This window comes from Ursus arctos, unplaced genomic scaffold (assembly GCF_023065955.2).
Source record: "Ursus arctos isolate Adak ecotype North America unplaced genomic scaffold, UrsArc2.0 scaffold_3, whole genome shotgun sequence".
Taxonomy (NCBI): domain Eukaryota; kingdom Metazoa; phylum Chordata; class Mammalia; order Carnivora; family Ursidae; genus Ursus; species Ursus arctos.
Window position 1 is genome coordinate 70,744,295 of NW_026622985.1, and position 12,854 is coordinate 70,757,148.

At 30.8% G+C, this 12,854-nt stretch overlaps 1 protein-coding gene across 3 annotated transcripts in view; it reads right to left on the reverse strand.

The window, feature by feature from the left end:
- Window positions 1-379: 379 nt before the first annotated feature.
- Window positions 380-12,854, reverse strand: part of ASZ1 (ankyrin repeat, SAM and basic leucine zipper domain containing 1) — a 49,648-nt gene continuing 37,173 nt past the window's right edge. For 2 of the 3 annotated variants that reach the window (XM_026510001.3, XM_057304291.1), the window contains 7 exons: window positions 12,097-12,221; window positions 11,078-11,153; window positions 10,031-10,087; window positions 8,976-9,085; window positions 5,301-5,406; window positions 4,365-4,478; window positions 380-928 (listed from right to left, as the gene is read on the reverse strand). In XM_026510001.3, the coding sequence (XP_026365786.1) occupies window positions 776-928; window positions 4,365-4,478; window positions 5,301-5,406; window positions 8,976-9,085; window positions 10,031-10,087; window positions 11,078-11,153; window positions 12,097-12,221 (741 nt within the window). In that variant the 3' untranslated portion in view covers window positions 380-775. The remainder of the gene's footprint in view (window positions 929-4,364; window positions 4,479-5,300; window positions 5,407-8,975; window positions 9,086-10,030; window positions 10,088-11,077; window positions 11,154-12,096; window positions 12,222-12,854) is intronic. The other variant, XM_026510008.3, reaches the window with a different exon arrangement.

Here is a 12,854-nt window from a genome sequence, read left to right on the forward strand (position 1 = left end):
AGTACATGTCATAGCTCCCATAGGTACATTACATAAAAATTTTAAGGTACTCTGTGCTTTCTATACTATTGTCTAAATTTTCTTTTTAAACTTACATTTTAAATATTTTCCCTAGGTTTTAATCCATCATTCAAAAATTTTACATTTTATCTTTATCCTTTGAATTCTCTGAAATAGTTGCAAAATTATTAATTTCCTAATGTTATATAACCAAAAAATTAAATTAAAAATTCCTTATAATAATGGAAGGGAAAAATAAGGACTAAAAGAATGGTATGGACTTATGAACACTTTGCAACTTCTTAAGATTCACTGTGACAAAAGAACGGTTCTTTTTTAAAAATTATTTTATTCTTTTCATCATGATAAGTGCCCTCTGTAAGCCCCATCACCTATTTCCCTTATCTCCCACACACATCCCCTCTGGTAGCCACCAGTTTGTTCTCTATAGTTAAGAGTCAGGAACACACTGTTTTTATATGTCAAAGAATATTAGATAAAACTTTTATTTTGAATGTGATTTAGAATCATAGAATCAAACTTAAGAATCACTTATAATTTACTGCTTGATCAAAATTAACATAAAAATATAACAAATTATGCTTTTAGCTCAAACTGACAAACCACTTTCTAAAGAAACTTCTGCTCTATGCTATCATAATTTCTCCTATGGAGTATCAGCAAATAATGTAGTTATACTGTACCACAAATAGTTAAAAGCAACATTTGTAGGTAATTTGAATTATACATACAATATTCAAAACCAATATTAGGGTTATTTTCTCTGGAAGGTTAGCTTGCAAACAAAAAGAAGGAACCCAAATCCGCATACTGTAATAGCCGTCCTCTTCAAAATTCTACTATTCCATGTAGATACTTCTTCCATTAATGGTATGTGAGTTGGATCGTTTTCTCGCTCATTTTGCAACTAATATTTAGTATGAGAAAATGAAAACAGTTAATGTACAGTACACTGAAAATACCTTTGATTTTTAAAATATAATATCCATGTTAATTCAGTTGATGTAGAGGCAGCCAATGTAAGATTCCCATGGAAGATTTAAAGTGAACAAATATGTCTTAAAGACAGTCTTTTTTTCCATAGGATCCTATCACGGTAAATTAGTTTCACATTAAGAATAAATGCTTTCATAGTTTATTACATTTTAAAATCATGTTTTTTGTATCAGGAGATAAAGTTCCTTGAATGTTTCTGCTTTTACCTACAACCAATGACAATTGTTATTTTTCCTTCTATAAACATCAAATGATTTCTTACAAAAAAGTGAACCATCCTCATAGTATACCTACAATACATGAAATTTAACAAAAACTAGAAGATTTGAGGCTACTGCTAGAAGTTTAATCCTTTATTTAAATATAACTGTAGGAACAAATACTAACAAAAACTTGAGTGGTTCTTTTAGGACTTCTCAGCAATGAAAGTACATGGCTCAGTCAGTTTCTAAATACTCACATATAGAACTCCGTTGCTAAAGAAGGCCCCCCCCCAACTGTGTGTGTGGGTTCTGTGTATGTGTATGAGAGAGAGAGAAAGGGGAGAGAGACAGTTGATGGGGGAGGGGCAGAAGAGGGAGAATGAGCAGAAGCCAAAAGATCTTCAAAAGATAAAAAGAAATCAGGCACATTTATAGAGTGATATATACTAGAAACATCCTGGGCTGGAGTGGTGACATAAATATTTTCAACATTAGCAAGAATAACTACATCTAAAATCTACAGTGTAAATATTTAATTTAAAAGGCCTGCAAAATTAATTTTAAATTTACAGCAGAAAACAGACTTCAATGCCAATCTCATTAATACTGTATTCTTGGCCTAACTTCCAAATGGCTTCATTCAGTAACAGATTCCTTTTTGACACTGATGCTCCATTTACTGAATCCTGAGACAGCCATTCCTTTTATTAACCAATTATTTAGAATGACCCTTTCTGACAGGAGCCTGTCAGTGTGTTGCTATGAAAGAGAGTGATGTGGTGCTAAGTCTAGCCTTGACCTCTCCTACCCTCTCTCTTTGTTACCTCCATACACTTATCTATGGTAACTCATATTTTTTTTAAATTTGCTTCAGTTATTATTGGTAAACAAGTATCATAAGCTAAACAGGCATAATAGCATACTCCCAAATCTGGAAGCCTTCACAGCTCTCTAAATCAAATCTCACTATGGTGATTACTACTTTAGACTAAGCCAGAAAAACCAATGTAATAGCTTGCTTAAAAGTTAAGACTTTCCTGAGCAAAGAACTGTATCTGCCATTATTATAAACCAATAAATGTATTTTCAAGTTTGGTTCTTATATAGAAATTATAAATTCAGGGTAGAGAAGGCCATAGAAAAAAGACTTTGTTTAGCTAAGGAAAGCTAAAATTTCTCCTTATAGGTACACATTATTAAATATCAGTACCTGACTGAATTATTTATGTTTTAGAGTCAAAGTCACCCCTAGAGTAGTGTTTCGTAATTTCATTCCTTTAGGAAAAACCTGTCTTCTCTAATTTCATCTCAGGCTTCTTTCCCCCTCCCCAAATGTTTTTAGTTCATTTTGGAGAAACCAAATAATTACCAATCCTGAGGAAAAGATGTCTTGGGGGAATTTCCTACACTATAAACACTAAAGGATGATGCTTTGCAGGAAGTATCCTTACATAGTCCTTCCAAATTTCTCCGGGATCTTCATGAAAAATACCATGCTAAGTAAAATCAATACCATTTTTCTTCACTTCTTCAAGATGATGAAGGGAGTGAAGATGAGTGGTGTTATAATTTTCATGTTGTCAACAAGTTCAGAAAATAGAAAATCAGATGTTTGTACAAGAAGGTTTGTTTGAGGAGTGGTGTGGGTTAAAGGAACACAAAAGTGGAAGGAGTGTAGTTAGGAGACTAACGGGTAGCGCAGCTGCCTGACATACAGCAGGCACTCTTAGGCCTGTGAACGAATAAATGTCAGAGATAATACAACTTCTAAGATGCCTCTTTCTCTAGAAAGGAGGTATCTTCTACAAGAATTTTGAGATACACTGCTCATTTGCCCCATTTAAAATTTATTTATTCCCTTATTATTTTGTAAAATTTACTTCACAATTTTCTGTTCACTTCTTAAAGACTCCTTTTAATTGACACATATTAATAGCTAGGATGACAAATTACCTGGAACATGTATGTATAAAGTTGATTTTGAGAAGAACTTTTTTTGATAAAATATTAATGAAAATATCAAATGACTTACGGGTTGAAGCTATACAAATTAAACGCATCATCTAACATTCACTTCAGCTATTTCAAAAAAAGATTATAGATACCAAAGGTATTTATTAAATAGACTAAGAGAACTCAGAAGTGCGTTCTTGAGTCAAATGAAAGTGTTTTCCTTTATTACCTATATTCAACAGAGTTCCCTATTGACTTAGATCTTGTTATAGCCAATTTTCCTTTTCTTTTTTTAAAAAGATCTTATTAAGAGAGGGAGAGCACACAGGGGGAGTGAGAGGCAGACTCCCCACTGAGCAGGGAGCCCAACATGGGACTTGATCCCAGGACCCCGAGATCATGACCCGGGCTGAAGGCAGACGCTTAACCGACTGAGCCACCCAGACGCCCCATAGTCAATTTTCTTAAAGGGGGGGAATATCATCTGTCCTTAAATCCAGATATATAGTTCTATATGAATACAGAAACAACACCAAAAAAGCCCACACTCTTTAAGAAAGTCTAGAAAATAGAATATTTCATCTAAAAATCTATCTCATCAACAGAACTGATAAACGTCATTTTCATAATTTTTCATCTGCATATTTATATGTAAGTAAATTTTACAAATATAACTTCACATCTTTAACAAATTGATACTTGACTTTCATTATTTTTTTTTGGCTGCATATCATTATAACAAATGGGTGTACCATAATCCGTTAAATCATTCTCCTGGTGTAGGACATTATGGCACATACAATTTTGGAATCATTAAAATGTACTATTGAAATGTACTATTGAAAGATACAAATATTTTTATAGTCCTTGGCACATCTTGCCAAACTATTTCTGAAAGGGGTTGTGACACCAGTCTCACATGAAAATAGCAGCTTGGTGAATAACCAGTAATGGGTAGGGTGATGCATTCTACCTTGCTAATTTAAAAGTTGAAATTGATAGATCTTGTTCTTTTAGTCTGCATTCCTATAATGACCCACAAAGTTTGTTTCTTATATTTATTTCTTCCTTCCTTCCTTCCTTTTCCCACTTGTTTAGTGGGAGCTTAAGTTGCTCTTGTCAGAACTGCTTCATCATCTGACATATTATTAGTACATCATTTTCCCCTTTTTAAATATTTAAAATAAATACCTTCTGAATTAAGTCTTTTAGTTTGCAGACCTCTTCACTCAAATCTTCAACATTACTAACCAGTTCTTCACAAACTGAAGTAAAATTCTGGGGAGAAGCCCATTCTAGTACTATCTGTGAATATTTTCAAAAGTTACATTTTCTTAAAGAATGGGAAATGACTTTTTACAACTTTATATCTACAAAAATTATACAGTATTCTCACCCATTAAATTATGTAACTGAAAAGCATTTTTTGTTCAGGATAAATTCTGACACCAAAAAGAAGTTAGTGATTTTATATCGTCACATCAGTTTCCTAAATACATTTACTAAATATATGTAGGTATGACTTTATGGAGACAAATATTTAGTAATAATAAAATTTATGGTGAACAAATAAATTCATGAAGGTTTTAAGAATGATATGACTCCTATATTAGTGTTATATAAAAATCAGAGGAAAACAAATGCATTAAAAATTTTTCACTATAAACAAATAGCTAAAGCCAAATCACATGAAAAACTCTATAAAAAAGTTTGCTTTTACAGGTCACTTACACTTTCTCTATTTAACTTTTCCTTCATTAAAAAACCCTATATTGATATGGTTTTTAATAACACTCAACACATTGTTTTGTTTCAACTTTCACTTAGGTCTCCTGTCACTTTATATTTTAAACAACTATATTGCCTTTAAGAACAAATGTTAAGTTCAATACACAAATCAGTTTAATTTTTGGTCTGACTCATTTTCCTTTTCCTGAGAACTAGAGCACAGCTTTCCAATTAATTAGTATATAAAAGAGTAATAATTAAACATATTGACTTATTTACATTTTATGCAATTTTGTAGATGAAAGATATAACTTTACTACATCACTGTTTAGAGAACTGTCATTAACTTATCTGGAATGTTCTTCAGCACTCATACTTTTCTTAACTTTTATAGAATACCTTGTGAGAATTTACAGGCAACTCAGTAATGATATTCTGTACAGCTGTTATTAAATGGCCACACTGTTTGTTTAATTTCAGAAGAAAGTTGAGGAACTCATCACCACTAAAGAGAGGAAACAAACAAATAGGAATCACTAATATGAGCAATTTACTTCATTCTACTGGGTTAGTTACTCAATGTCTAGTCATAATATTTACTAGATTCTTTAAAAATATTTATAGAATAGCTAATATGTATTAACTATGAAATAGACATTGGGTATACAAAGAAAACAAGTCTCCAATCTTGAGGGTCTCAAGCTTCAGCATGAAAAGGCAGACATACAATTATAATCTCATTATTCAAAGAGACATATAAAGAAGGAATACAAAAGTACCAATATTTGAGTATCTATTACATGAAGACACTGCATTGGTTATTTTACATTTATCATTCTTTTAATTCCTCCCAACAACTCCTATAAGGTAGATGTTAACATTAGCTTATAGCTGAGACATCTAAAACTCAGAGATAATGAACTCAGTATAATGGGATTAGAGAATTCTTAATGCTTCACAGAGATGGTACTTGAATATAAATTTACACAGTGTTAATGAATAAAAGGAAAATGCATACTTTTCTTGTGATGCATAATTTTCAGGGCCACCGAATATTGATAGGTACGTTGTAAAAAATCACAACTCTGTAGTATGCATTCATCACATACTATGTGAATGGCTGCCCACTCCCCACCCCAGAGCTGTACAGTATACCTGCTGTTAGAATATATCTCTCTTTTCCCTGTGCTATATGAGCAACATGTCCTGGGTAGGGTTGTTTCTCCAGCCTGTTCTCAGAATAACAACAAGAAGGAGATCCACTTCAGGTACAGCCATGATACAGGTACTCAAATTTTGTTATTATAAATCATTTAGATTTAGAAGTTATTATAAATCATTTAGATTTAGAAGTTATTTCTTTTTTTAAGTGTAGTGCTTTTATTTTTATTTATCTTATTTTAATTTATTTTTAATTGGGATGGATTAAAAAGAAGCATGGGGTGACAAATTATTTCTTACTGCAGCATGACATGGTGTAAACTAACTACAACAAAAGGCCATGTTTTAAAAATGTGAACTCAAGTATTGGGATAAAATTTATACCTTAAATAAAGGTCCTTCAAATAAAAAAATCTGAAAAATTAAAATTACCACTACTCTTACCACATAAAGATAATGACTAGTACTATTTTCTTCCAGAATATTTTCTTATAGCACACATTTTCTTCCAGTATTTTTCATATGCATATATACAACTGGTATTATACCTCACACTCCATTTTATATTTGCCTTTTATACTTATTAGTATTTTTTCATGACATTAAGTCTTAAAATAATTTGAAGGACAGAATAGAATATATTAATGCAATGTAATTCAACCATTCCCCTGATGTTAAATATTTAGAGTTTCCAATTTTAGAATGTTTATAAATAATAGATGTGAACAATATATTTTTACATAAAATTCTGTATCTTTTTCTTTTTGGAGGAGAAATAGTATTTCCTTAATGGACACAGTTTTGAGATACCTTTGATATATTCGAGTAAATGTCAGAGAAAAGGTCTGGACAGAAACTGTTGAAAATGTCAAGATATGGATGAAAGCTTACTATTTCGGTTCAAAATATCTGAAGGTAGTAATGAAATAGTTATTATTTTTAAATTGCATTCTCTAATTCTGCAAACATAGTAAGGCTAAGTTAAGTGTAGAAAAAAGTAAATGTCCTGTGCATATGTGTTTTTGTAACAGACTATTTTAGAAAATTTAACACATAGAAGGGAAGTATCACAAAATAAATCAGTAGCTAGATTGTTGAAGTCACATTACCAGAAGATTATAATCAATCAGTTCAACTTTTCCTGCTGTTAGTTTTCTTATGACTTAATGACTAATTCTTCTTTAAAGAATGACTTTGAACAAATGGGAAGTAAAACCTTTTTCATAACAGCATGTAAACAAAGTCTGTGATTTAATAACAAGGTCAAATTCCTGGAATATATGTCTGCCAGTTATATTTTTTAAAAAATTCAGCAGTTTTAATAAAGTGAACCATTCAGGATTCTGCACATTCTTTAAGTCTATTATTCCACAGAGTAAATTCTTACAGGCGACTGTGCCATCATATAAATAAGTTACATTAAAAATTTTAATTTCCAATTTAGTCACATAGAACTTAGAATATTCCTTCACAGAGACAAGTTAAAAAAATTAAGGAAAGTAACAGATTGAAGAAGTTTTGCTGATTTTAAGTTCTCACAACTGAAATCCTTTTAAATATTTAAAAGCATTTAGATATTTAAGAGTTATAATGTATTTTGAAATGATGATGAGGCATTATTTTGAATACAGATCATCTTGTTATAAGGAAAAAGATAAAGAGAAATAATTTAATTTTGCAATAAGCTTTTTAGAGAAATCTGGGTCATCTATTATCCCATGGAAAACTAAATCCTAAGATGTTGTGGAAATCTATCATTTATTTGTTTAATTCCTATTTATTATAGTTGCAATGTTACTTTTAGATAGGATACATTAGTGCTGATAGTACTTCTTTTGTGAGTACATTTTATAAGACAGAACTTGGATGAACCTCAAGAGAATTTGGATGAGTGAAAAAAGCCAATAAAAAAAGGATACATACTGTATGATTCCATTTAGGTAACATTCATGAATGATATCATCACCAAGATGGATAACAAATTATTGGTTGTTAGGGATTGGGGGGATGGGTGTGGCTATAAGGGAGCAGCGTGAGGGAGCTTTATGGTCATGGTATGTGAAGTATACTGACTGTGGCAGTGGTTACGTGAAGATACACACGCAATAAAACTGAATAAAGCTATACATACACATACAAATTGAACACATGTTTAACTGGTGCACTACAAATAAGCTCTGTGGATTGTATCACACATGTCAGTTTTCTGGCTTTACTATTGTACTATAGTTATACAAGACGTTAAAACTGGGCGAGACAGAGTAAAGAATGCATGGGACTTCCCTGTACATCTCTTTGCAATTTCCTGTGATTCTATAATTATTTCACTTAGGAAGTTAAAGCAATTTACTGCCCCACAAAATATTAATAAAATCAAATACAATTATTTTTAAAATAGGCTTTAAGTTACTAATATTACTAATAATCAGTGCTTGACAAGTTTATAATATTGAAACCGAACTTTATATATTGACAACATAATTCCTTAAAGAGTAAGGATGAAAATAGAGCTGAGCTACACTGCAAATACTTTCTTATTGCCCTAAGTGAAAAAATTACTACTCTGAATTTTCAACCTGACTTTTGAAATGATTTAAAGAGAGTAAGAGCTATACTACAAAAAGCATGAGATCTTATATAGTTCATTTAACAAAATGCAATGAAAAAATAAAAGAATGTTTCTAAGTGAGTTAACAAGAAGATGCCTTGTTTTGCTTTTTGGTAAATGACTTTATAAAAATTGATGTTATAAAGTACCCCCCACTTCAGAATACAATATATTGTAAAATGAACTATCCATTTCCTTGGGAAAATGACAGTATCAAGTAAAAAGACTCAGAAACTATCAAAATTAAACTTTTTAGTTCTTTTTTAAGAACAGCTGATTCTAAACAATATTAATGTTAATTTTACCTGATTTCCAACTTTGCCACTTCAGGTAATTCTCCAAATTTTATATCTTCTACTTCTAGTTCTTTAAGAGCAGCCAGAATTTTCTGCTGATCTCTACTGGTAATTCCATTCTAAGTAGAAATAATTTTAAGGTGCAACAGGACAGTCATACTTGGGTAATTTAATATTCAATATTATAAAAGAAGTTTTCTACTTGATTAATTCACATCTTGAAAAAACAAATACATATGAGAAAAATAAACACAATGAAAAATAGATGGTTTGCTTTTAACTCTGACTGACAAGGTTACATCATTAAAATGTTTAGATATATAGTGACTATAGCCAATTTTTTGAAAAACTGGGATTCTAAAAGCAAATTACTAGATACTAAAATTTCCAAAACCACCACAGTAAAACAATTTTTCCTTCAAAGTATTATTTAAAATATTATCAGTGATTAAATGAAGATTGTCTTCCTTTGTCTTTACCTTTAGTGTTAACTAAATTTCCTCTCCTGGATTTAGCTAAGTAGTATGTGTATTTTGACTTCAGTAGTAATACTGAAGATTTCAAGTCGCCAGTGTATTCATGGAGGAAGATTATTACTTTTTAGGTATTCTATTAAAGGATCTCTAATATTTCCCAAGCTTATTTTCGAATTGTTACTTAATAATCCTAGATGACAAAATAATAGGTCTTGGTCTTTTTGAGAACCTAGCAAAAGGCAGTATTTGGATGACACATATGCATACCTATGTACACAAAAGCCACCTCATTTCTAAGTAACCTGTTTTACAAAACTATTTCAATTAAGAAATGAAGCACCAGTTTTAGTTGAGATGTCATGATTAAAGAAAAAAAAACAACTCTAAGTCTTTAAATGTTCTTAAAGGAACTTAATACTATAACAGAAGATTTTAAATATGGTTATCCGTAATCATATCTAATGAAAAACCTAGCAAAAGATCATTTACAGTCTTTACCCCTAGGATTTTTAAAACAGAAAATAAAAGCATCCAGAATTTTTTAAAAAATATGAAATAATGTCTGGAGTTTTTGAAGCTGATACTAACCTTTGTAAATTCATCTTTCCTCATGGTCAAAAGGTGTCTTAAGGTTATATCCCTTTCCTGTAGAAAAGAAAAAAAAATTCCACCTTTCAATATAAGTCAAACTTTAGAAAGGGAAGTAGACAAGTGTCATAAATTAGTCAGTTACATGCTGCCCTCCTTGACAACTTTCAGTTCTAAAAGAGGATAGGATATGCAGGTACAGAACTACACTACTGGGTAGACAGTAGAGTGTCGTAATACGTACCTTAAAAAGTACAAACATAGCCAGTTTCCCAGATTCAAAGAAAATCATAATAACTTATATTTGCTCACATAAAAGACAGCTTTATAAAATTTGACAGAAATTATATTTTATCAATATTTTAAGTTTCTAACTGCATGTTACACAATCAATAACATTTAGTTTTACTCACTATTTCTCAAATAGGAAGAAGTTTCTAGATTGTACAATGAAGTACAATTCTGAACTACCTAAACAGAATGTGCATATTCCTAAAGAGAGCCTATCTTAAATAGTGTTTTACTGCTTCATATCAGCTGAATGGCTGATAACTGTCATCTATTCAAACCCCATAATACATACCTAAAGTATCTATAACAATGCTAGGCATATGATCTAATTTAATCTCTATGACAATCCTAAACTAGGTATTCTCATCCTTATGAGAAAAAGAGATTTAAGTAACATATTTCAGTTAATCATTAGGCAAGAATCTGATACCAGATTTGTTTGACTGAAAGTCATGCTTCTAATATTCTATATGGGAAGATCAACTGTGAAAACAAACTAAGGGCTTAAATGTACAAGGAGGAGTTCTATGAAGTTTCAGGCAGTGAGTAAAAGCTGTTTATTCCAGCCAGATTCAAATTTATATAAATTTCTAGAATAACACATTTTTCAAATGTTTTTAAGTTTAAAATGGGATCTACTACAAATTATGGAGAAAAGTACACTTGGCACTTTTATATCAGCATGCTTATGAATTAATATTTAGTTAACAGAAAAACATACATATGTAACTCACTGTAGCTCACACAAAATCTTACCTTTAATAAATCTGTCATATGTTCAAGTCCAAGACCATGTAAAAATATTTCCAGATCTCCAAATGCTGTATATGAACTATACATATTTATAGCAATGTCAGTTTCAGAACAGACTATAAATGCATAATCAACATATATTTATAATACAGAAAGAATAAGAATGAATCTATATAGAACACAGTTACAAATGTGCACACTAGACTTATGTTATATCAAAGAAATAAGGAAGGTTTCTTGAGTGAAGATTAAGTAAACACAGAAAATGATGACAGTAAAATGTAGCTCATCTTTCCTGAGAATGAAATTAGTTGCTTTTATGTACGTTCCTTGCAAGGTCTCTATATATGAAAATCTCTTTAATTGTAGGAAGTAAATATTTAATAATTTTAAATATGGTAAGCAGAGAATAATTTTGTGGCCATGTACTGAACTGTGTTCAGTAAAAAATGTATTTTTAATTTTAGCTTATAAAATCAGAAATCTAAAAAGAATTAGAAAGCAAGATGCAGTCTAGTTTGAACACTAATAAAAATATAATCTTGGACATTTTTGGAAATAAATTTCATTGTTGATATTTTATTTAAAGTCCGAATTTATTCTCATTACTGTTAGTACACATATATAAAGTTTTTCTAAAATTCTGGAGAAAAAAGCATTTAAAATGTAGACAGTTCTCAGTGATATTTAAAATGCTTGTGAAAGTGTAAAATATATTTTAAATGTCATCACATTTACTAAAACTTCTAAAAACCTGCATATTTTTTTTTAAAGATTTTATTTATTTATTTGACAGAGATAGAGACAGCCAGCGAGAGAGGGAACACAAGCAGGGGGAGTGGGAGAGGAAGAAGCAGGCTCACAATGGAGGAGCCTGATGTGGGACTCGATCCCAGAACGCCGGGATCATGCCCTGAGCCGAAGGCAGACGCTTAACTGCTGTGCCACCCAGGCGCCCCTAAAAACGTGCATATTTCTTACTTATTTATAGGTATTTTGTTGAATGAAAACATGTTACTTACCTAAATATGTGATCTTTTTCTTTATCAGAATCTGTTGTCAGTAGTTTACAAATAGTCTCTTCTTTAGTTAGCTGTTGAAGCTTTCCCTCCAATGGATTTAAAGTTAAAGAAAGAAAATTGAAGATCTGCAAAAAGTTAACAAGTCATTCAAATATAGGTAATATTATTATATACTATCACTTAGACTTAGAATCTAACTTTTCTGTAAGTTAGGGTTATGTCACATAATCAGCCAGAAAACAAAATCAAATCTCTTTAAAAAACAATTTATGACACAAAATAATCTTTGATGTTCATAAGTTTCTTAATATGTCAAATTCAGTGTCATCTATCCTAAATTTAATAATGCAGTAAACTCATTAGAAGTTTCCAAATTTTCAAAGCTTAGAAGAAAAATGGTAGATTTCTTTTTGAAGTTTCACAGGGCGTTCGTAATTAGTAACTACTCTAGAATAATTGTGGAAATGAAGATTTGAGTTAGAAAATGAGAGACATGTTTATCAGATTGATTAAAAAATAGAAAACGTTATTTTCCATGAAGTAAAAGTGGCATGGTCTGATTATGTAATGGAACTTCTGGAATGCTACATGCTTCCAAATTCAGAAACTCAGGTTTAGATGCTCTTGAACTGTATGTTAGTTTTACTGTTATACTGTATTTGATCCTTGCTTAGAAATTATAGGCCTTTGGCCAAAAACTTTAATATTCAGACTAAAAGTTTATATCAGTAAAGTGATTTAATGTATGGCAAATATTT